Consider the following 26059-nt stretch of genomic DNA (forward strand, 5'->3'; position numbering starts at 1 on the left):
CTCCGCCGCCCGCCACCCCCGGGACCGTGCCCTCTTGGCCCTCGACCCCCGCGCCCAGCGCCGGCGTCCCCGGGGAGCAAGCGCCCTATGTGGTGAAGGTGCACCAGGTGTGGGCGGTGAAAGCCGGGGGGCTGAAGAAGGACTCGCTGCTCACCGTGCGCCTGGGCGCCTGGGGCCACCCCGCGTTCCCCTCCTGCGGGAGGCTCAAGGAGGACAGCAGGTACATCTTCTTCATGGAGCCCGAGGCCAACAGCAGCAGCCGGGCGCCGGCCGCCTTCAGAGCGTCTTTCCCTCCTCTCGAGACGGGCCGGAACCTCAAGAAGGAGGTGGGCCGGGTGCTGTGCAAGCGGTGCGGTAAGTTCTCACCCCCCAGGGCGTGCGCCGGCCGGCGGGGTTGGGGGGTTGAAGTGGGGGGGCGCGGGCCGGGCGCGGCGGGCCCGGGCAGCAGGCAGCGTCGGCCGCCGAGCCCACGCGGTCCGAGGAGTTTCTAGTTTGGGGCTGGTGGACGACTCCGAGCGTTTCTTGGAGCCGGCGGTGGCGCGCGTTGAGGTCCACCCGCGGCGCCTTCCTGGGAGGCGTCCTCTTCGCTGGGCTCCGCTGTTAGGGAGCCCAAGTTTGGCCCCCGGCGGGGGCCGCCTCAAACTTTTGCGTGCCGTGGGGTGTAATTCACCAAGAGCAGTGGAAGCGGGCCGGCCGCTGTCTGGCGAGTGCGTGGTTGAACTTGGCTTTGGTTCGAAGTAGCTGCTGGTGGGTCACTCGGTGGGCTTCTCCTTTGAAGGAGGAAGTGCGAGTGTGCCTGGAGGCGAGCCCTCCCTGTCCCCGGAGGTGGAGGCGGCAGGGTCGTGTCTGCAGAGTCCTGCCCAGGAGAGCACCATGTGCTGAGCTTCCTCTCTGGATGCGGCAGAGTTTTTGGCGAACTTAGTGTCCAACAGATAGGAGCAGTCTGTACCTTGTGAATATGTGCGTGGAGATGGTCTTTTAAGGTGAAATTATTTCAGGAGTCTTTGTTTTCATAATATTTTGATTTGAGGAATGTTTTGGCACTTCAGACGATCAGAACAGAACGTAATTTCGGCGCTTCCTATGTAGGCCCGGAAGAAGATGAGTTGAGCAATAGATTTATGTATTTTTTCCGATTTTACCACAGAACGGTTTTATTCCCAGGTCTCCTTGCTATTACCAGGTCTGAGTGGTTAACGGGTAGTCGAATTACATTCCAGGTAGTTTTACATGTATGCCATTTATAAAATAATTTCTAGGCTCTAAATATCTGTATAATTTCCTGATTACCCAACAATCACTAAAACATAGCAGGGTTTCTTCTGAAACCATAAATTAACATGATTACACATTACAAATTCTAACATGCTTAATAGCTTTTCCCCTGGGTCTTTATGTGTCTATTAAATAGTTGGGTTAATTGAGTTTTTACAAAACTCACCACCTTGTCTTGCTTAGCCTGTCTGCAAAGTGTGTTAGTTTTTTAAAATTCTGTATCTCGTGTTGGCCAGTGTCTTAAATTTCGGCTTAGCATTTGTGAAACCCTGCACTTAATTAATACCTAACAATTTTGTTTTAATAACAGAAAAGAACATTGCTCATCTATCATTTCCTTACTTTAACAGAGCACTTTGTGCACCAGGGACCTGTTAAGATTGCACCACTCTGTGGACAGAAGCTGTTCTCAGATAGTGGTGCTGAAGAAAGCTGACTGGGGAATCCCGGGTCTGGCTGATACATGTCACATTGTAAAACATAGGAAATGCTCTGCTGGGAGCTGGCTTATTAGGGAACATAAAAGCTCAACACCACTATATCACTGCAACATGTATTATTCTGTTAAAGAATCTGAAACAAAGCCTTTTGAGTGAAACCATTGTCCAGTTTTCACATTTTACTAAATAGAATTCAGAAAGAATTTTGTTTACCCCAAATCATGAGTTATGCATGATTTACTACACTTGGTGGGGAATTAATATCAAAGACATTATAGTTGGCAGTGATGCCTAGGTTTGGAGGTGTATTACTAAGATTAGGAATCAGACTTGAGGGGTAAAGGTCTTGTAAGTGTCGGAAGATACTTGGAAATGGAAAATTTATGTTGTATCGAAGAATACTACTCTATTTTTGTGTGTCTAAGTGGAAAAGCTTAATGAAAATCAAGGAACTATATAGTTTTAAGCTGCGGTATGCTAAGCAAAGCAGGATTTTAACGTACTGGAAATCTCCCTGAGTCTAATTGAGTAGATTAAGAAATCATGAAGTTACTGCTGTAGGTTTGTGTAATTGTGTGTGTTTGGTGATTTGTGCTTGATGTAGTTTAAAGTAGGATATAGCGTGAAACTTTAACTGATTAAGGTTATCTAAGGACTAACTGAAATCTTGCTTAAAGTTTCTCTTCCATTTTTATGACTATACTTGTCCTTGTAGGATACAAGTAAGTTGTGTAAGCTATTTTATTTAATGTCAACTCACTAAATCTGTACTTGGTGTATGGGGTGTAAATGTGTGTGTGTGTGTGTGTGTGTGTGTGTAAACACTTGTGAATTCATTCAGTTATGTGGTCTCAGTTAACAATGTCATTCAGAACCTATCAGGCAATGGAACACAAACAATTGGAAAAAATACAGATCAGGGACTGATTTGTCCAGGTTGAGCTGCTACTGTATACTTCTGGTTAAAGATTGCAAAGAAAGTGGAGCAGAAAGTTCTTGTCAGAAGACAGGAATCTGCCCTGGGGGTGTGACAGTTGTGTCCTGCCTGTCAGGGTGCTAGGCTGGAGAGGGAATAGAGCAAAGTCATTTTGTGATATCATACCCAGGGGAGCAGTTTCTAGCTCTTATATGCTTTCGCTGAAGTGGTGTTTCCTATCAGTTACTTGCCAGTGTAGAAACTGTACACGCAACAGATTAGCTTTAGGGTCTAGCTTCACTCAAGTTTCTTTTTCTTTTTCTTCCATTCTGAGAAAACTGCTGACAGTGTCTATCTGAAGAGGCTCTTCTCTGAAAAATAAACTCTTTGAAATAGAAACTGTTTAGTGTGTTTTAGACAACAAGATGAAATCTGATAGCTTGTTTGTTCTATATTTGAAGTTTGTGTAAATGACACTTCCTTCACAGTTATTTAAATTCTTTCTTGTCTTTCTCTTGCATACTGAACAAGCTAAGAGAAGTATTTTCTTGGTTTCCTATTTGCTGGAATGTAAAATATTTTTCTGTAAAGTACCTGTTATTCAAACAAGTTATTGTTGGATGCCCTATGCTTTCAGTTTCAAAGCTTTGTGGTTTATAATAGGCAGAAATTGCTTCCAAAAAGTGTTAAAATTATTGATGGTGAATCACTACTATATTCGACTAGGCAAGATTTGTATTTCAATTGTATTCTTACAAGTCAACCTAAATTTTTTAGTTTGTCATATAATACTGGATTATATTGATAATGTAAACATGTTCATCAAATACTTGTGATAAATGGCACTTGTTTTTTTCTGGTAGCCTCATACCTACTTAATAAAATTGCTGACATTGTGGTGTTATCATGGGAAAAAAAAAAGGCTACAGGGACCTTCCCACCAGCACTGAATTATTATTAATAAAAGCTATATTAAGGAAGTAGCAATAGGAACAGATATAACTTGACTGCTTGTATATACACATGTACATTTAATTTCCCAAGTGATTATGACTGCTTTCTTTAAAACTGTGTGAATCTTACTATCAGAAATCTACCCTGTATTTAAAATACTTCTTTCTTTTGAGTAGAAAAACCGTTCCTGTGTATATGTATTTTTATTAAAAGTGAAACCAAGGTAGGTCGTATTGGAGAACAACTTGGAATCAAAATATTTTTGAAGTGAATTTAAATATCGGACTTAGATTATTTTGTAAGGACTATAGTTCTCACCAGTGGGGGGAGATCTGTGAGTCCTCTGAGTCTAGGGAAAGTATTAGCATATGTCTTAATGTCTTAGTAAGACCAGGAAGCTTATACAACACTGCGGGTCAAAACAATGAGCTATGCCTCCTTAGGCCTGTATATTTATAGCAAATGAGAGTAAAATACGTGATTGGGTGGGTGATTGCCTTTGTCAAAAGTAATCTATTCATTGTTCAGGAAATCGCCTTTGCTTAATATCACCATTTGCTTTCTGCTATTTTTTTCTTAATTATGAGTTCCATATCTTTTTAGACCTAATTTTACATTTTACTGACAGTTTATGAACTAGCCAGATATCTAAAGATCTTCAGACTCTCATTGACCTTAGAACTTAGCAATACTTGATTTTTTATTTGATTAAATAATAAAATTATGTCTATACATTGGTTTTTCTTAGATGGGTATTATAATTAACTTTATATAAATAAATGATAACAGTGAAGACAAAAGAACATATTGAAAACCAGTGGGTGGGATCATTGACCGTCGTATTCACTGACAGTATATAATTAAAAAAAAATTAAAAATTGGAGTGCTCATAATTTATGCAATTTGTTAACCAAAACATTAATGTAACATGCCTTAATCAAGTTTTCATAAGGAAGTGAATAGGAATTTTTATGTTCTTATTTTTAAATAGCAGAAATAACTATTGTAGAAAGTTTTGAAGCCATATACAAATATTCTAAATTTGTGCATGTACATATTGCTGTGTGCTCTTATGCTATAAGAAAATTAAAGTGACATTATGAAAGAATGTATGACCTAGCTGCTTCCCCAAATATTAGTTGCCTTATAATACTTACACAACAAATCAGTGATATAGCCTGCCATTTTAAGATCTATAGCTGAATTATTTGAGGATTTGCAGAATACAGACTTTAGTTTTATGAGCAGAGAGGTAAATGCTAGTCAAGAGCTTGTGTTTTCATATTGTTTAGTGACACTTGAGACACAACTTTTTGTGAAAGCTCTCCATATGGAAGTGATACCTTTGGTTGAAATAGATAAAAAATTTGGTAAAGCTGAAAACCAAAAATGTTGATTTATCTCTCTTGGCATCGGTCCAATTGTTAGGAAAAAACTTCCCCCAGGGTAGATTTACCATCCAGGAGTCTTGGGAAGAAAGGTGTAAGTTGTAATTTGCGTTATTTTTTGGACTTTAGGATTTTTTTCCCAATGGAAAAAATTTCCTTGGAAACTATTCCCTAATGTTATTTTACCCTATTAGCATCTAGTGAAATTTATATCTTGTTTTTTGTAACAACAACAAAAAACAAAACAAGAGAAGGCATTTATTTTACCTGTGTCTCCGGTGGTACAAGGAAGATGATGTCGCCAATTCCTAAATAAGGCTTTATTGGTGTCCTCTTGTCTTTGTTTTCCTGTGAGGACATTTAGAGTGGTTCTTAGTTTGTGAGAGACTAACTATAGGATTGCCTTTCATCATCACATTGACTAGCCTTGACATGTTGAAGTTCAACTGTTGGTCTACAATGGAGTTCAGAAGTATTAGATCATAAGGCTGGGAGTGCAAAAGGTCTTTCTGGCTCCGATAGGCTCTTTTTCAATCCCATGAGAACATGGCTTCTCTACTTCAGAGGCTTCCCCTGCAAAAAACAAACAACAAAAAACCCTTGAAGGTTTTGGCTTTGGATGTTTGCTCCTACATGTTGTGAACTATATATGAAAACAGCTCAGAATGGTGCATGGTCAGAGCTGGGTAGCCAGATTTAGGAGGTGATGTCTGGCCAGAAGTACCTACAGAAGAGAATTGTTTCTTTATTTTTGACTCTATTATGGCAGAATATGTGAGCTGAACTACACCCAGTACAAAGGGACATGCCTGCCAAGGTCAGTAGATCTTGGTAGTAGTGGTCAAGAGAGGTAGTAGTGGTTAAAGAGAGGGATGATAACAGAAGTAAACCACTACTTTGCTAAATTTAGAAAGCCTGAAGCAGTAGAATAATCCAAGTTATTTATCTTTTGCTATTAAGGCAAAGGAAGCTAAAAAAATTGAGGGTCTTAAAATAGATGGTTATAATGACCATTTATTGAATTTGTATATTTTATGCTTCTGATAGACACAATAGCTGATTATTATGTATGCATTTTGTAACTGTTAAATAATTAAATGAATAAATGAATGAGACATTTCAGCCCATTGGATAGTGGTAGTAAACACTTTTCTAGGCTAAATTTTGAAAGAATGCAAAGAAGAAGAAAACACCAACCTCTCTTAATTCTTTCTTTTTAGATCTCCAGTTTGGTTAGGTGGATGGGAAGTAGCATTTGGAGCAATAGCCCATCAGCACACCATTTCTTCCTCATACCTTACACAACAAATCCATTCTCAAATCATACCAACTTATTTTGGGTATGAAACATTAGCAACCAGAAATTCTTTGTTCTTCCTCTATCTCCCCTCATAGGTGTTTCACCATCAGCAATATGAGCTCAATTCTTGTAAATTAAAATGGAAAGCACTGCTTGTATCCCTAAAAGTAGTTAGAAAAGAATTTGGATGAGTTATTTTTCACTTTTCCCCCCTTTGTTCTTAAGTCACTGTAAGCTCTTAGTTGGACCCCAGGTGGGATGGCATGTGTCTGTATGGGCTCAGATGAATAATGAGATCCTCCCTTTCCCTTTTAACGTCAGCCCTGGAGACACCTCTGGCGATGATGTGTTATCAGTGTGGTAGCAGATGCAGTGTCAGCTTTTTCTTCCACCACAGGGAACATCCAGCCACACCTCTGTATTGAGAGGGGCAGCTCTCCAGCTCTCCACTGAGAGGGAGACATTGACTGTGTTGGCTTCAAAAAAATTTGCATTAGACTTTACCCTATGGAGGTGATTCTAGCATTTAGGGCTCTTTGGTGCCTGCCAGGATGAAAGTGTTTGTTTCAGAGTAGGTGTGTCCTGATATCAGCACAAAGGGTCAAGGTTTTAAAATTGCCCAGGCTCTCTATACCTGTGCAAGCCAGGAACTCTTCAGAGATTCTCTTACCTCCTTTGTCTTCATTTCATCTACTGAGGTTGGTCACATCTTACAGAAGGTAGAGCAGCATTTCATTTATCTGAGCAGGAGTTTTATTAAAAATTCTAGCAATTCTAATATAGTTTTGGTGAACAGTTTTTTTTTTCTTTACACTATGTTAATATAACATTAACCATTTTTACTGTTTTTAAGTCTGTGGTTCAGTGACTTTAAGTGCATTCAAGTTGTAGGGCAACCATTACCACCACCCATTTCCAAAATTTTTGCATCTTCCCAAGGTGAAACTTTGTACCAGTTAGACAGTAGCTCTCCACTTCCTCCTCCTCTCAGCCCCAGATGCTACAAATCTACTTCTGTTTCTATGAATTTTCTAGTTACCTCATATAAGTAGAATTACATAGTATTTGCCTTTTTGTCACTGACTTATTTCATTTAGCATTGTCTCTTAAGGTTTGTTTGTGTTTGTTTGTGTCTCTTAAGGCTTAGTGTGTGTCAGATTTCATTTTAAGGCTGAGTAGTATTCTATAGCATTTATAGCTTATTCTCCCATTCCTGGACATTTGTGCTGCTTCATCTCTTGTCTATTTTGAATAAACCTTCTCTGATCATGGGTGTACAAAAATCTACTCATACAATTTTCTGTTGTTTTGACAATAACCACCCTAATGTGTGTGAAAAGGTTTTGATACTGTTTTCTGTTCAAAGTTATTACCTATAATTACTGTCATTAATAATTACTTAGGAAACAAAAGTACTTGAACAACACAGTTGTTCATCTATTCAACTCTTAATTTATCTAGTATTATCTGAACCTGAAGCCAACAAATGACAAAATTATAATAGACAATAGAAATTTGAAAGATTAAACTTGACCTTTGGGTACCATGCTAATATATTTCTATTCTTCTTGTTATTAATGTAGTCTAGGAAAACACTTTTTTATACACTGGATTTCAGAATCTTGTAATTCATTTATTCATGAGTACCCTCCCCCTTTTTCCTCCTCATTCCCCTGCCTTTATTCTGTACACTACTCCAAATCACTTTCTATTAAACACTGTACTGAGGGGGGTGTGGGGTGTGTGTGAATCATCATGGAATATTATTTTTATTAATCTCCATGAAAAGATCATGCACTCTCCAAGCCCTCCTGTTTTTACATATGCCATTTCTAATGCCTGGTTTGTTTCTCCCTCTTTTCTGCTTATGGAAATTTAGTATCTCCTTCAAGGGATGTCTTACATCAAACTGCTTCTATGACTGTTCTAGTCATGATCCTGCCAGAACTACTCCATCTAGCCTTTGAATACAATACCATTTTACTGCCAGAGTGTACTTGCAGGGATACACTTGAAGTTTCCTCAACTTACTCACAAGTGAAGTGTCCTAGGATCACTTCTCACTTCTAGCCTTGTACCTGTGTGGTTGGGATAAGTAACTGACTCTCTTCAGGTCTAGTTTCTTAATAAGTAGAATGAGAAAGAGAACTAAAAAGCTTTTCTTGGCCCATGCAAGCTGTTTCGGGCCCTAACCTCAGAAATGCACCAAATGTAAAAATTACTACAGTGCTTGCACTAGAGTTCCTCTCTTCCTTTACTCTCCTGTTGATGAAGAATAGTCTTTTAGATAGTCTGAAAAAGGAATAAGAGAGTTTAATGAGAGGGAATTGTAGTAAGTAACCTTCATCTTCCTTCAGATATTTTCACCTCTGTTGCCTTTTATGTCATGTTGTCACACTGTCTAAAATACTGTTATTTGTATTCACAAGCATGGTCTTTTCAAGCAGCAAATATCATTGTCTCTGCAGACTTGTTTTGGAAATTAAGTGTGATTAATAGATTATTCCACAACTGTAAACCTTTAAAACAAAGTTCAGTCATTTGTTTTAATAAAATGAAGAAGAAAGATTAAGTGTTTTTACTATGAAACACTTAATATTAGTAGGCGCTGTTTTGGATTCTAATAATGAATTCTGTTACAGAAATGGATGAGGCCAGCATAACTTGTGGGGAAGAGTTTGGTTTCAGTTGAATGGTATTGGTTCTGCTGATGTTGGGGAGAGGATTTTAGCCTTGATGTGGAAGTTGGCCTGAAAACCTTGTTTTGCATATTGTGATTCCTGTGGTTTGAGCAAGAAAATGACATAATTTAGTCCTTTTATGAGTAGACAAAGCAATACAGAAATAAGTTGTCAGATGAAGAATAATTTGGTCTGACTTTTAAATTACTGTATGAACAGATGTTGGCAGTGCCACATGGGCGTGCAGGGCAGGACAGGACACAGTAGAGCTACGTTCAGTTTAGCCTCCATGTGCTCCTGGTGAGTTCATGTTTCCCAGAAAGCCCATTGTTGCTTACTAGTCATGTCTTCTGAATCCTTATCTCTAATCTAGTTCTGTCCTATTGTTTGGCTTTTGATCTGTATATACAACTACCGATCAGATATTCCCCATGTCCTACAGATTCGCTGTAATAAACACATTAGACATTGTCTCATCATCTTCCCTTCCAGTCTATTTGTATTTCTGTATGCTAATAAATTCACTATCACTAGTGCCACTGGTAATCATTACTAACATGACCACTGACATTTTGCTTTCTTAGTTACAAAACCAGACATCATTTCTTTTACCTTATATTTGTTAGGGGATCAGATCTCATTGATTTCCCCCCCCCCCTCCTTTACACATCTCAGATTCCACACTTTTACCTCATCTTTGTTGTTTCTATAGTAGTTTCTGTTCTCACTGAATCTATAAAAATTTCTATCTTTGCAACTGGATTTACCCCTTCTTAAATCCATTTGTATTCTGGTATTCGGTATTATTGGTAGAGTGTTGTTTTTGAAACAGAGAAAAGCACCCTATACCCTTGCTTAACTTTCTTTAGTTGCCCTCAGGATAAAATTTAGTATCCTTAAAGTAAATGACTTTCATTTTATACTGAAGTTCTTTTAACATTTGTCCAAATGCACTTAACTGCTTCCTTCTACCTGGAACCTTAGCCGGTACTCACAGTGTTTCTCTAAAGGTGCCAGAGCCTGATACATATGCACTTTTTCCTAGAATGGTCTGTCTTTTTACCTTTTGCACATTCACTACCTGTCACTCCCATAGTGGTTAAATAATGGTCCAGTTTTAGTCCAAGAATAGTTAAATAAAACATACCTATAATGACTTATAGGTCATTATATAGGCATATTCACAGTATCTAGCTCTCTATCATGTATTTGTTGATCTGAAGAGGAATAAATGCCCTGAAAACTGTAAATAATGTTAAGTTGGAATTGGAATTTTCATTTTGTTTATTTGTTTTTCTAAAGTTTCTAGATAAATATGTATTACCTGTTAATACAAAGCAAAATGTGCCATTTTTATAGGAAAACTGACAGAACTAACTCATACTTTAAAGACCTTGTTTCTGGAATATTGTCTTCTTCATAGTAGACATATTAGTTGGGCAGGCTAACTGTTAAGACAGATGGTACCCCAGATACGTAGTGGGTCACAGTTTATTTCTGCCTAGTGGATAGATAGAATGCAAGATGTTCTATTCTTCATTTTCCACTGAACGAGATCTATGTTAATACCTGAGACATAGTTGCACCTCACTTGACATCAAAATACTTGAAATAGTCAGGATTCCACATGCGATGGTCACTTAATTTGTAATGGCATAGGTGTTCTCTAAAAAAGTTGATAAAATTGTCTTCTGGCACCTCATTGCAGTGGGAGAGCACAGTATGTACCTAGAGAGCAGATCTTAGCAGCCATTTATGCATGTTGTAGGAAAACAGCAAACAAACTACCTTGTGCCCAACTTCCTTCCTTGTGCCCAACTTATCATTTCATGGGCTAGTTTTGCAATAAATCTTTAAAGTGTCATGCCTACTATGTCTGGTTTTATTTGATATCATTGCAAATGCAGAGGTCAAGCCTATTCGCTCTTTCACTGACATGCCAGGATGCCTTTTAAAGCTCTATGTTTAACAAATCATTTTGATATAGGGGCGGCAGAGCAATACTCTCAGGTTTTATCACTGTTGACTTAATTGGGTTTTATGATGTACATTTCTTCTTAGTAGGATAAATTAAAAATGGCTGATAAAGCTGCTTGTAAAAGCAAAGTTGTTAGGTTGAATCTGCCCAGTGCATTAAACATATTGATGAGTAATCTTTCCACCATTTTAATCACTTTTATTAACTTTTAGTAGTTTTATTTCCAATATCTTGCTAAATAACTGCCATTAAATATCCAGTAATATTTCTCTTTAAAGTACTATTGAAAATTCCATGATAATGATTAAGGTGCCAATACAATTCACCTACTTTTTGATAGTAAGAATTTTGGTACTTTTATGAGGGTTTGTATTTCCTTTATGAAATCCAGAAGGAAAGGGAACTGATTTGTAATTGATAAATAGAGACAGTTTTGAAATTATATAAAGTTGTTAGTCTTTCACACATCTATATCATTTATGTTACTGTTATGATTTTTTAAAAGATTTATTTAGTTATGATTACAGAAGTGGGGCATAGTTCAGAGGTGCAGGGGCGGTGAGAGGATGCACCATAGACAGAGTGGAGATCAGAACAGGCATATTGAGAAGTACACTGCTGAGGGGAGCTGCAGGCGGGTAGGAGAGGTCTGCTGCGCCATGTGGGTCACCTCCGGGGTGGGGATCGAACTCATGCTGAAGTGGCTTTAACTTCTTAGTGCTGTGTTTAACCTGCGTGCCACCAGGGGGAGCCCATTATTGTTCTGGTTTAAAAAAAATATTTCTATTAAATATTGACATGATAAAGAGGACACTTAAGAGTTATGTGTTTAGTTTAAAGAATGATGATACTTTTGTCATGGTCATTTGGCTTTAGAAGGGTCTTAAGTTCCAGGGGACTAAAGAATAGCGTAAGGTGTTGTCAACATTGCAGATCAGTCAGGGACATATATGTTCATTAATGAAAATGGGTTAGAAACTTATTCATAATTTACCCCTTATCTTTTTTTAAATCAGTTTGCATAGCCCCAGTGCTATTAAATAGCCCTGAATGATGTTTAATTCTTATCAGGTTTAGGGACTTTGTCCTATGGGAGACATTGTAGGGGACATTCTGAAGATGTTACTTAAAGAAATTATAATAATCATGAGAACAAATCATGATAAACAAATGTAATTAATAGAAAAAGATAAGCGGGGGGTGCACTTTATTAATTTACCTATCCAATCAATATTCATTGAACATCTATTATTAGCTAGTCTCTATTTCATAGCAATAAAGAAAATAAGAGTTGGCTTCTTTAAAGCTAAAAGTGTAGAAAGAGCAGTTACACAAAGATTTATATGATAGGCATATTTACTCTTGTGCTAAGCTTTATAAGGGAAAAGTACATCATACTAAGAGAACATGCAACAGAACAACCTGTCTTGGTTTGAAGGATGCAAAAAGATGTCCTAGAGAAAGAGAGATTTCCATTTTTTATATTTTTTCCATTTTTGTATATACTGAAGTAACATTGGTTTATTGTACTATATATAATTCAGAGATACAGATTCATACCTCTTCAGGCATCACCAAGGTGCCTGTAGTCCTCTACTGTAGTCCCTTGAGACTCTTCCTCTTCACTACCCATCCTTTTTCCACCCCTTCTGATAGTTTTAGTTCTACAGTCATTTTCTAGGGGATGTTTTGGTTTACTTTTATGCCTTTCTTTTGTTTCTCTATATTTCACATAGTTGCATATGCTGGTAGTAATACTGAAGTCTCATAATGCCTTGTGTGGCCAAGTACCCGGGGTGTAGCTCACATGGGTGGATTCAACATTAAGCATCAAGAAACAATTTTAAGAACTTTGAGCCCTTTTTGGCTTTGGTTAGGAAGAATTACCATACTCTAGTTTTTATAAAGACAGTGATATAATAAAAAAATCAAATGGATTAAGTTGTATATTGTGATATTGAAATGTTGCTGAAGGTTGCCCTTTATTTTTTAGTGTTTTTCTCCTTAGCTAAAATCTTCCCTATTTACCACATTAGCCTTTTTAGTGACAAATTATAATTTAAAATTTTCTTGATGTGCTGGCTTGAGAACTATCTTTTTAATTGGTACCAGGTCCTAAGGGAATTTAGTGCATTGGCACATAAATACTTTTGAAGTGACATCTATCAATCTGATTAAAAAATATTGAGTCAAAGGTCTTTGGACTGTGTGGTAGGCTGACACAGAACTACCTTTATCTGAGTCCATGACTGAGCATTTTAATGAGCAGCAGTCAAGAAATGCAAAATTATTATTCTGACAGTAGCTGAATGCATTTTTTTCTGCCTGTCTATATTCAGTCTTTTTATTGTCTTGTAAGTTGCTGAATTGATGCATTCATAGCTATATTTACATAGGGCGTTTGAACCATCATGGGAAGAATGATTTTGAATTTCCTGTTTTCATTAGTTTACTTTCTGTGCAAAATAACTGTTTTCATGCAAGGACTTTATTTTACATTGGATTTTCCTAATTTATTTTAGTATAAATAAAGTAGGATCCATATTTATGAAAAGCACACATTATCAATCAAAGGAAATGAGGGAAAGGATGTAAAGTATATCTCAAAATAAAGGAGGGGGAATGCTGTGAAACTTCTCACCTTAGTGTCAGGCTTTCCTGTTTAGTTCACTCTGGAGAACCATAAGTAGGGTTTTGGACTGACTGTCCAAATAATCTTCGAAAGATCAGGGGTTTTACAGAAATAGCTTGTACATTAGAATATGCAAATCTTGGACTAAACTCATGGTCTAATAATTCATTTGGTCTAATGTTGGCCCTGAGAATTTGCATTTTGGAACTGTCTCCAGGTAATTTTGGTATATACTTATTTTAGGCTTGGGAATCCTGGGATTATGTGGTCGTTAAGTTATTTTTTTAAATTAATCATTTTGAACAATCACTAGAAAATCAGAAGATGGGTAAGAAAAGAGAGAATTGGAATTTGCTGAGTTTCTATTATGTGCTGAACATTTTAACATATTTTATCTTTTAGTTCTTAACAACATCTTGCAAGATATACCATTTTATTCCAAATTTAACCAGAAATTCAAAAAGGTTTACAGAACTTCAAAGGTCACACAGCTGCTGAAAGGCAGAATCTTGATTTCCATTCGGTCATTGGATCTGCTCTGTTAGAACCTTGGGAGGTTTGGAGCAGTTCAACCTGCTTGAAGGCTAGCTTAGCCTGCCACCAAGTATCTTGCGCCCTTTGCCACCCACAGCTAACAGTCAACTTTTTACCTTCAGAGGCTGTACTTATGAGTGGCTGGGTGGGAAGGATTGAGTGTGACAGTATTGAATTTAAATCCACTATATTTTTGAAAGTCTGTAATGAATACACCAGGTTATTATGTCCAGAGTTGTTATCCAGTCTCTAATAAAAGGTTCTGTGCTAGGCAGTTCAATGTCTGAGTGGGTAACCACCACACATGGACATTTACAAATTTCTGGGGAGGAGATGAAACTCATTGGGAATCAGCAAGGTAGGATCTGGAATTTGGGAAACTGCTTGAATCCCAAGTGACAATCTCTCTCTGTCACTTGGGATTTTGGAGCATTATTTGATGTTTCTAAGCTACACATAAAATGAGAATAGTGTATTTTTTTCCTAAGAGATGCATGAGTGTGGACTGAGATATTTATGATAGCACCTAGGTCATAGTAAATGCGTTATTGATGTTCATTGGGAGAGCTAAGAATTGTGACATCCGTGGAGCTTGACTCAAGGCAAGCAAGGATATAGTGTAGTTGGGGACATGAAAAGAAGTGCCAGTATAGGCAGAAATGAAGAGGAGCTCTGCTTGAGTGCTATGCTTTCCATCCCTTTACAAATTCTTACTCTCCTAATCTGTGGAGCCAAAGTCCTTAAACAAAGAGTTATTCCAAATATGGTGTGTGTATCAGCAGTATGGTATCAACCTGTGCTCATTAGGACGGCAAATCCTGGGTCATCTCCAAACCTACTACTTTTCAGGTATTCTTGCTGCACTAAGAACTTTCAGTAACACTGCTGCAACAGGATACTACCCTCAGTGTGAGCTGTGTCTGCAGAAATTGCTTGGTCAGAGAGGCACATCTGACCAGGCCCAGCCATGCTGGTTGTGCAGTCAGTTTTTTTTCCTGCAGAGTTCTGTATATGGTGGCGGTGCTGGTGGCAGTGGCAGCGGTGACTGTGGTAGTGGCAGTAGCAGTAGCAGCAGCAGGTGAAAGACACAGAGTAAGAAGAGAGAGGAAAGGGGGATGGGGAGAGAGTAAGAGAGTGAGAGAGAAAATGAGAGAGAAAGAGAGAGAGGGGGGTGAGCAATATTGGAACACCAATTAAGTGTATTGTCATAAGAGCTGTGGGGTACCATGAGAGCAGACGAGATGGTGGGAAGGGGGAGAGAGAGTGTTGTCTGAAGCTTCAACAGAGAAGCAAGAGGAGACCCCCTTTCTCTGAACCTCACACTGAGCTCTGAGCCCAAGCTGCAACAGATTGGGACAGGTGCCTTTTCCCAATTACAGGGTGAAGGGTGTAATTGAAATGGCCCCATTCCCAGAATGACTCTGTGGGAATCTTCCAGCATATACAGAGTAGAGCGCAATTTGCCAGACTCCATTCACTTACCTGGAGTGCAGGATGGTTGATGGCTGCTCAAACATGTTGAGCTCTGGTCACTAGAAAGCTTTCCAAATATTAAAAGATGTTCTTTTAATTTCATGTCTCTGCACTCATTTCCAATTGCTTTTACATTTTTTATAGTAACATTTTATAGTGACCACCCATTAAAACTTGCCATGTACTCTGGGGAACCAGGTTCAGAGCAGAATTCTTGCAGTTAGATATTTCACCCGAATTGAGCAAGATAAAAACCAACTCTTTTTAAGCTACAAAAAAGGACATAGTGCTGCTTTCTCTGTCAGTGTGCATGCTCTGTGCTGAGCTCTTATTTAACTTACTGAAGTGTAATAATAACCCAGATGTTGTCAGCTTTATACCCATTTCATAGATGAAACTGTCTGAGTAGCCATGGCATTTGTCCAAGACAAACCAGCAATTAAATGGAGAAGCTGGGATTCAGAACCAAGTCAGACTTGTCAGAAAGTCTCATTATATATCAAATACAGACTTTTCTACCTGGTTTTTAGGGAAAAAAAAAAAAAGGAATACAACATGTGTGACAATCACTACAATGTAAATAAAATAAGCAACTGTATTTATTTTTTGTCCTCCTTAATTCATCAGTACTTATTGACCACTTATGGTTCTAGCATATGATGATTTTTTTTTCTGTAGGTTATGGCAAAATTTAAGGAATTTATAATACAGTTAAGGAGGAACTACATGTACTTCTTCCATGCAGAAGAAGGCTCCTTTGAGGGTGCCCAAAAAAAAAAAAAAAAAAAAAAAAAAAAGACTAGGAAGATAGTAATTTGAGATGGCACTTTTGGATAGAAAGGATTGTGTTTTATCTTGTGTGTGCAGAGAGTGTTAAAATCTGTGCAGAAGCATGTCTATTTTTGTCTTGAGTTGGTAAGAAAGGGAGTGTTTTAGCAACAATAGACACTTGTTCTTTGGATAAAACTTATATGCTAATAAGACACTGGCCCACCTGCCACCAGAGAAAATAATGTTCTCACAAAAGAACAATACCAAATGGGGAGAGGTTATTTCTATACTTTTTGGATGAAAAAAAAATGTATATCAACACTTTTCCCTGGAGGAATGTAATTTCTGCTTTAGTGGGAGAAAATAGAATAACACTCTGGCTTAAATTTTGTATCAGAAAACATGGCTTTGTTTTAATTTTCAAGTTGGGATTCTGTAATAACATAGTCATTTTCTATGATATTATTTGGCCATCATTTATTCTTTTAAATTCATGTCTCTGCACTCATTGCAATTGTTTTTGCATTTTTTATTACTAACATTTAATAGTGACCACCTATTAAAACTGCTGTAGTACCTAAGTGTATTATAAATTTATCTGATATCATATTGCTCCTGTATTATAAGCTGGAAAACAATTACAATTCTTCTTGTTGTAATGTAATTATGATGATGATTTAGTATTTCCTCAGTTTATGTAATTTGGTTCTTCATTTATATGTTTCTTTACTTGCTGGACATGGTATTTTAATAGTTATATTTAAAAGGAATAAACTCTAAGAATTATTGATTTGAGAAATCCCTTTACAATGCCATTAATTTATTTAGCTCTGAGATATTACTTAGCAAATGAAAGGAATTTTCTGGCCACGTCCACAAGTCTGATTGATTTTTGTCTATCTTAATGAAAGTAATTATGGTTCCTTAGCTTACCGGTTTCTGGTCGTGGCCCTAAGTGAATTGGTTTCCTCTAGAAACTTGGAAGAAGCATGTAAGCAATGGAGTATTAATTTTGCAATTTTTAAACATATTTCAGTAGGTGTTCTTGTCTTGGATAGTTGTCAATATTTTAGGGAAATAATGGGTCTTTGATTTTTCAAACCCTAATTTTGAATTTTATGTCATTTGCTTCAAATGTATCTGCAATACTCTGTGTATGTAGGGATGAAATAAATACTTCTTCATTCAGCTAGACAGCCAGTATGTTCACTGCATCATTGATTATCACTGATAGTATTGTACAGTTATTAATAAAATGATGTGAGCAGACCTTTTAAAAGCAATGATTTAGATTGCTCATAGTTTTAAATCACCATAAAAAATTTTAAGTGTTAATGAAACTCAACTTCAGCATAACACTACTTATGATCTCTGCATTGATTGTCATTTATAAATAAATATGCTTGAGAACTTACATTAGCCAAATACTACCAAGTGCTCAACAATACATTGCTAAATATGTACCTTCCCCTTATGGTATAAGTTCTGTTTTATACTTCATTTATAATCTCTCTTTTCCTGAAATAATTTCTAATTAAGAGAAACAAGTTTATCTTATGAATTAGCCAGAGTTCTAGCCTTTGCCTTTTTTCCCCTGACTTTATTTTAGGGAGAAGAAAAACAAGCAAATGACTTCCTAGGGCAAGTGACTCTCCATTCTGAGCCAGGAGCTGGCTTTTACAGGATAAATGAAGCCATAAAGTTAAGTCATTCATTTAGTAGATAGGGGCAGGAAACTTGTGGGTAATGAGTGGTTTCTAAATTTTCACAAGATCAGTAATCCTAAGTGGCATTTCTCCCATTTTTACATTAAAAAAAAAGGCATGCAGGTTGATATTGTGCAGCTAACTGGAAATGAGTGGTACAATAGCACACAACAGTGTTAGTCTTCATGAAAGAGAGGCTCCTGAAATGATATGAGAAGTGAAAGATACACTGGGCTTAGCCTGTGGCGTTTCTAGCATTTTTTTTTCAAATTTTATTGATTTGCTACTATTTCACATAAAAATATAATTTTGGGAGACAATTTCATACTTCCACATGTTAAGGTAGTGTTAAAAAATAGGGAGAACACAAAGAGAACAGGTTGATGTACTTGACTTTATTTCATTTGGAACACAATGTCTTATTAGGAGAATTTGGTTTTTCCCTATGATATAATTAGTAAGATTCTTCAGTTGATGAGCTGCGACAAGAGGAGGCAGAGAAATGCCTCTTTATGCTTTACAATGTGGCAGACATTTGTCACTATTAACTGTCTAGCACCTAAGTTGTCCTTAATCACTGTCTTTCCTCTTAGGCCCTTTCTTTCCCCAACAGGGAGAAGCAGACCCCATAATTTCCCTGGGTTAATATTTCACACTCCTGGGAATTCCCCTAAAAGGAAGATGAAATTATTTAAAGAATTGTGCTTTTCCACTCTTTTGGCTCTTTTGAAACAGTGGTTTAAGTGAATAGGGAAGTATTTGACTGGCAGTAGGTAGCATTAGATATCCATGCACTGAGTGGAAAAAAGTTAAGAACGGTGAAAGACAGAGGTATAATTGATAGTGAAGGGAGAGTCATTCAGAGCCAGATAAAGGGATTGTTCTACCACTTCATTAATTAAACTTTGTGTAGTAGTTGTCATTACCTGGTTCTGTAATGTTTGCTCTTTAACTTCTAAAAGAATAGTTAGTATGTTACATTTTAATTCAAATTAACAGCAGAATGGAGAAAATTTAATTTTTTTTATGAGATTCTTTGTGTCAAGTGGTTAGACCCAAAGGAGCATAGAACCATGTAGAATGGGAAATGGTGGTTGATCTGTAAAATTTTTCATGAAACTTGCTTTTTTTTTTTGGAGAGGAAAAAGAGAACAAGTGTTAAAGAACTAGCTATGCTTAATTTATTATGGATTAATCAAGGTCTCAGACACTGTGCTTGGAACTGTGATGGATAAAGAGACTTAGAAAGTCTGATCCAATGACTAGTTTACAGTCTAGCTGTGAAAGTATCTGGATCTTGGGAAAAAAATTGTAAGATTTTTTTAGCAAAATGTGAAAGGAACAAATCATGGACAAATTATATAAGTATTCAGAAGTCAATCTCATCATCATGTGGAATGATCAGAATAACCTTTTTGAAGGTAGTTAGGTTGAGAGATGGGCAATATCAGAAAAAACAGATCTGATCATCACTTAAAACACTGAAATTGTATTTTATTCAGTGCTTGCAAGTGGGGAAAAAAAGACCTGAGCATAGGACCATGCTCAGTTCTGAATACAGCATGAACAGTTGGGAATAGCTAAGGAGCAGGGATGGGCAGTTAAGTAGGAAGAAAATTACCAAGAGGAATCGTCATTGGTGAGGGGTGTTCTGCTAATTGAACCTAACAGGGTTCTTGCTGAAGACAGGACAGGTGGATCAGACATCACCTGAGGCATGGTGAAGGAGGAAGTTGATCAGATATTAAGGGTGATTAACTGTTGGGGAAAATATTCTGATTAAACTCACTTAGCAGGTTTCTTACCGAAGCCCCATTTTATAAATTAGTGCACAGATGGGTGTCAGAGAGGGTTTCAAGAGCCTTACTAAATTTTGATCAAAGAATTTTGCCAGTGGGGCAGAGAGGGAGAAACAGACTTGAGTGGTTGGCCCTAGACTGTGGGTACTTTATATAGTTACGATGTAAAGTGCACCTAGAATGCATTATAAATCTTATAACAATTCTGGAAGCGAACTCTATTACTTTCATTTTTTAATAAAAAAGTGTAGGCTCAGAAAGTATAAATATGTGACTTAGTAAAAGCCAGAGTTGGGTTTTATATCCATGTGGCCTCTTCCAGCACCAGCTGCCTTTATGACATTTTGTACAAAGACATGATCAGGGAGCAAGAAGGTAAACATTTTGTACCCAGGTGGAAATCAGATCATTTTGGTGAGGGTGCAGAGTCATTTAAAGAAAATTACTTGGCAGGTTAGGAAAAGTGGGCTAGGCCTGGTTTTTGAGGCCAGGGCAGAGATATATCTAACCTAAAGTAGGAGCCACTGAAGGAATTCCTGGTGATGGGGATGGGTCAGCCAGACTGTCTTTGGAGACATGGTTTAGGGTAAAATCAACACATGGCAAAAAGCTTTATTTAACTGGTAGCTCTTTTAATGTGATTACTTTTAGTCTAGACCTGTACCTGAAAACCAATTATTCACATAGTCAACCTTTATTTAATCATTAATTTAAATTATAGTCAATACAGAAAAGCATAGGCTTCCTTTACAAAAACAACTTTTTAGTTCTCATAATTTGGTTTCATTCATCCTGAATACATTCATGAAGTAGTGTGATATGACTCCAGGCTCCCATCTGTTTAATTTTGCCAATTTGCTCTGTTTTCAAATACGTTTTCTTTGCTTCAGGAGCAGCAGCAGAGCATGAATACTGCTCAAAGGGATTTCAGTCACACCTCTAGTGCCACCTAAGACCCTCTTCACTCCTTATTATTTTCTTATTGTCTTTTTGCCATTAAGGGACACAATCACATTGTTTGCAATTGAAATATAGCTTTTAAATGTTCCTCCTACTGTGTTTTTATAGAAAGAGAGCCACTTCTCTTGGAAAATAAAATACCACTGATTGAACCAAGAGCCCTTCTGACAGAGCTTTAATTACTACATCAATTGCAAACTTCAGGACAAATGGTAGGTAGCTCAGTAGTAGCAAACTATTGGCAAATTCCTGGGTTATTTTAAAGAAAACATTAAGACCTTTTGGTTGCTGTAAGAGGTTGGAATTGAGATAAGATGGGCCATTGGGACACCCTGCCCTCCTTCAGGCTATGGACTTTAACACTTAACACATTTCTTTCCTCTCTCTTGCATGTTTTCTGAAATGTCTCCTGATTCATTGCTCCTAGGCCTCAGCACTTTCTAAGATACCTTGTTGTGGATTAGAGGAAAGCAAGGATGTAGCCTGAGTTTTGTAGAATGCAATTTCTCTGAAAAATAGATGACTTGGGAAAATGGTAACACTTCTTTAATATGGTAACCTTTGAAACACTGTTCTCAATGGAAAAAAACAATGATAAACAAGTAATTTTCTTCTCTGATAGAACTAGTGAAGTATTAATCTAGTTTCTTTGCCGGTTGACTTTGGGTTAATTACCACAGTGTGAGTACAGGTGTGAGAACTTTTGAAAGATTCCCTCAGACAGTTTTTGTGACACTTCACTTTTTTTTTCCTCCCAACGATAGTAATTAACTAAATACTGAGGTGATTAGATAGAATGGAATTCCATATCTCAGTGATTCAGAATTCATTCCTGCTAGCCTGCTTTTGATGGGAAGTTACCATGCATGTCATTTCTGGTAGGAAAAGCAAAGGGTTTTGGATTCTAAAAATTAACTAGTAGGTACATGTTTTAAAATTTATGATATCGTAATTCTTTGTGTCAAACACTGCTGTAAAACTTTTTTTTTTTTTTTTTAAAGATTTGTTTGTGCATACAGAGCTGAGGTACAGGCCAGAGGCTCAGGGGCGGTGAGAGGCTTCACCAGAGACAGAGTGGGGAGCAGAACAGGCAGATCAACGAAGTACACTGCTGAGGAGAGCAGCGGGTAGGTCAGGAGAGGTCTGCCACGCCATGTGGTCACCTCCAGGGCAGGCGGGAATCGAACTCATGCGGAAGTGGCTTTAGCTTCTCAGTGCTGTGCTTTATCCTGCTGCGCCACCAGGGAGGGCCTGCTGTAAAACTTTTAACATATTAACTCATTGAATCTTCACAGCACCCTTATGATTTCTGGGACTGTCATTAGCCCTTTATGCTAGATGAGGAAACTAAACCTGTAACAGGGTGGTCCTTAGGAAAAGGGGGAGTTCCAGGTTCCCTGCCCCTCCCAGAAGGAGGGTGGAGCTGAGGAGAGAAAAGGAGAAAAAGAAAAGGAATCTGAAGAAGGAAGCAGGATGGAGAGCCAGAGGAGATCTGAGTAAGTCACATGGGGCAGGGAGCATATGAAGAAACCATGTTTGTTTCTTGGCCCTGGACTGGTTGAAAGCAATGTGGGAGGTTGACTATGGCAGTGTTTATATTGATTTTGATTGTGCTCTTTTCCTCCAGACTTGTCTGGCCATTTCTGACCCTTTTCTATGGGTCCTGGCCAGAAAGTGCTTTCGTCTTGTGGCAGGTTTTCAGGCCTTGCTTTGGACCAACCCCTTTTGGGTAGACTTTTACCTAAGAGGGGATGGGTAACTTCAGGTATTTGATTTAGAAATTTCATTAAAGCCTTATATGTTTTGTCTTGATTTGGCGGATGGCAGAACCTATTTAAAGCAGCCAGGTTTTGGGGTTTAGGGGGGTGCCCCTCTCTCCCTTCTTGTAACAAACTTTAGAGAGTCCTTGGTGGAGGATACAGGTTGAGACCAGTATCAAATGAACTTTGTACTTGAAGACATTTTATTTAGTATCACCTTGACTACTATTGTCAATTGTTGATTGGTATTCTCTCTTCCAAAAGGCTGAGATATATTGAACAGTGTTTTAGGAATAATATTAAATATTGCAACTTGAGAAAAGACCCCATTCTTAAATTTGAAGAGCTTCCAATCTAGTATGGCCTGCTTCCTTCCACCTCAGATTCTTCTTTCTTTTTCTCTTCTCAGCTCCACCCTACCTCTGGGTGGGGTAGGGAACCTGGAACTTTTCCTTCTCCTAGACCCAGTTACAATGTGATCTCTTCATTATTTTAACAAAGTATAGTGTTAGTATATGCTGTTGTTTGGAGAGGTGTTGGATTCAGAGAACAAGGCCCTTGGGTTACCTCTGAAAAAGGTTTCAGTGGCACTTGGTGAATTTATCCAGGAGATGAGAATGTTTGCAAAGACACAGGCAGGCAAAGGTTACATTTTAAAAGGACAAGTTTATTAGGAAAAGGAGAAAAAGAGAGGCACCTGCACAGTCATAGGCAGGTAGGAGAGCAGCATCTTGCCAATGCAGAATTCTGCTAGTATGTTCTCTTTGGGAGGTGTCATTCCTTTGTGTGTTTGTTATTTATTGTTAAGTTAGTTACTTCTAGGGTGTGACTACGTTGTCTTGTAAGGATTGGAGATTCTCTATAATGGCCCTCCATCTCTATATCCCTACTCTGGCCTGTGACTCAGGATACTGCCCATAGCACTCTGATATTGTAACAGGTACAGGTTCATGGACTCCGCCCCCATTCAGATACTGGAACTACTAGTTCCATCAATAACAAGGAGAAGCACGCTGTGACGTGAGGGCGTAGCTGAGTAGCCAGGTTGGGATAAAACTGGACATGTGGGCTCTGGGGAACTTGGCTTGGTGGTTCGTGGCTGGTTGTTTGGCTCTAGATTGGTTTTCAGCATGCTGGAGGAGTCCAAGTGAGCAGAACTGGTAGGACATTCTAGTTTAACTTGTATCTCTCTCCCTCTTTCCCTGGGCTGTTCCTTTACATTTCTCCTTTGTAAATAAATCCATTATTGAACCTTTTTGTGTGTGTCCATAATACGATTGAATCTTAAGTACACGGGTGAGGACCCACAGAGAGGCAACCCAGTTCACATTGGGGTGCCCTGTAACAATACTTGCTATATCAGTTGGGGCCAAAGATTTCTCATTTCTATAGCTGGTTAATGATGTCTACCCCAACCTCCAGCTTCTGGTCTTGTCACACCTCCATACTAGAGTTTTTTTTTTTTTTTTTAAGAAGGTATAGATTTTTTTTAAAAAGATTTATTTATTTATTCGTAAAGAACTGGGGTACAGGCCAGAGATGCAGAGGGTGAGAGGATTCACCAGAGACAGAGTGTGAGCAGAACAGGCGAATCGACAAAGTACACCGCCGAGGGGAGCAGCGGGCGGGTCAGGAGAGGTCTGCCTCGCCGTGTGGATCTCCTCCGGGCAGGCTGGGATCGAACTCATGCGGAGGTGGCTTGAGCTTCTTAGTGCAGTGCTTTAGCCCGCTGCGCCACCAGGGAGGGCCCACTCCATACTAAAGTTTTTACTCTTAACCTTCATCAGTATATGCTGTAGGGAAAGAAAAATAATTTTTACTCTAGTCTTCTAGGTTCTTGACATCCACTTTTGTCATGAAATAAAGAAAAAGGAGAAAAATAAGCAGAAGTTTAATAACATATATTTCTCTTGTATTCATGGGAGATACCCAAGGAGAACTGAAAAATTCCCTTAGATGTTCCAAGCAATCACTTTAAGAACAGTCTCAACTAATGACAAATGAAATTATTGGGGGTGGGGGAGTTATTTTGGGATGGAGAGTAGGATATATTAAGAAGGTGTGTAGATGTAAGACAGTGCCTCCTCTATTTGATAAAGGTCCTAAAGAATCTTCATCATAAATACCAGGTGGTTTCACTCATATCAGGAGCATAAGGGATTGGGAAAAAAAAGAGAGACTAACAAATGTAATAGAGTAAAAATGAAAACAATGAACAACTATAAACCAGAGACATTTTTATGGGGATGGAAGGGGGAATGGGATTGGAAATGGGGTGGGAAGAGTCCACTGGACTGGTGATGGTGATGTAGTTTTTTTGATTTTGGGGTCCTTGGGTTTACTCTGGAAAGGTTTTATGAGAGCTCCCCTTTCAGCGGCACACGGTGAGATTCCCTGTGAGGCAGAGACTCAGTTATATGTATGTATGTATGATTTATTTATTTTATTCATACAGAATTGGGGTGCAGGCCAGATATGCGGAGGGTGAGAGGATTCACCAGGAACAGAATGGGAAGCAGAACAGGCAGATCAACGAAGTACACTGCTGAGGGGAGCAGTGGGCAGGTCAGGAGAGGTCTGCCGCGCCGAGACTCAGTTATAGTTAAAGAGGAGGTTTATTAGAAAGAGACAGGAGAGGAAAAGATACTTGCATAGGCACCAGTGGGCAGGAAGAGCTGCACTGAAAGGGACAGGTTTGCAGAGAGAGAGACCTGCATGGCTACAGGCAGGCAGTCTTAGGAGAGTGACCTTCACTGAGTGAGGTTAGTGCAGAGGAGCCCAGGCATGGTATAGGTCATGGGCAGGCAAGAGGCTGCTGCCCTGCAGAAGGGGAAAGCTGGTGGAAAGAAGCATAGGCATAGGTGGGCAGTGGAGTGGCTGCCTGTGGTGGTGGAGAGACTGCCTTGATATAGACAGCCTCTTTCTGGGAGGGGGCCCACTCCCCATGAGCCTAGGTTTGTTGACTTTGAATAGAATCTGCAAGATACTCCTGATGAGCTTCATCTGCATGTCCTTATCATGCACCTCTAGGATTTGAACTTCAGACACAGCCCCCCACAGTCTGTTATTTGCTGGGAACTCCTATAGATCTGCAGGCATCCCGGGGGCATCCTGGACACTGGGATTTTATGGCTGTGTTTGTTGCTGCACTAACCCCTTCTACCATCCCCTTTGTGTGACTCAGTCTTGTGATGCCTCCCCTGCATTCCTTCCTCCATCATTGACACACAGGTGAATTGGTGATGGGAAGCTCATGGGGATTACAAGTGAGCTGGAAAAATGCACAAAATGAAGAATGATGTAAAATATATAGATAGATAGATAGATAGATAGATAGATATAGATAGATAGATAGATAGATATAGATAGATATAGATATATGTTTATGGTGTAAAAAAATAAAATATAAAAGAAAAAGAAACTTTATCATCCTCCTGTTTCTGGTACTGTGGCTAGAGATCTCCATGTGTAAGACACCTCATTTATATTTTA

At 38.6% G+C, this 26059-nt stretch overlaps 1 protein-coding gene across 1 annotated transcript in view; it reads left to right on the forward strand.

Moving 5' to 3' along the window:
* Window positions 1–162: 162 nt before the first annotated feature.
* NRG1 (neuregulin 1) overlaps window positions 163–26059 on the forward strand; it is a 933983-nt gene continuing 908086 nt past the window's right edge. Inside the window, exon 1 of the mRNA XM_012724843.1 lies at window positions 163–354. Within this exon, the coding sequence (XP_012580297.1) occupies window positions 234–354 (121 nt within the window). The 5' untranslated portion in view covers window positions 163–233. The remainder of the gene's footprint in view (window positions 355–26059) is intronic.

The sequence above is a fragment of the Condylura cristata genome, unplaced genomic scaffold, assembly GCF_000260355.1.
Source record: "Condylura cristata isolate star-nosed mole 26May11 unplaced genomic scaffold, ConCri1.0 scaffold00014, whole genome shotgun sequence".
Classification (NCBI taxonomy): Eukaryota; Metazoa; Chordata; class Mammalia; order Eulipotyphla; family Talpidae; genus Condylura; species Condylura cristata.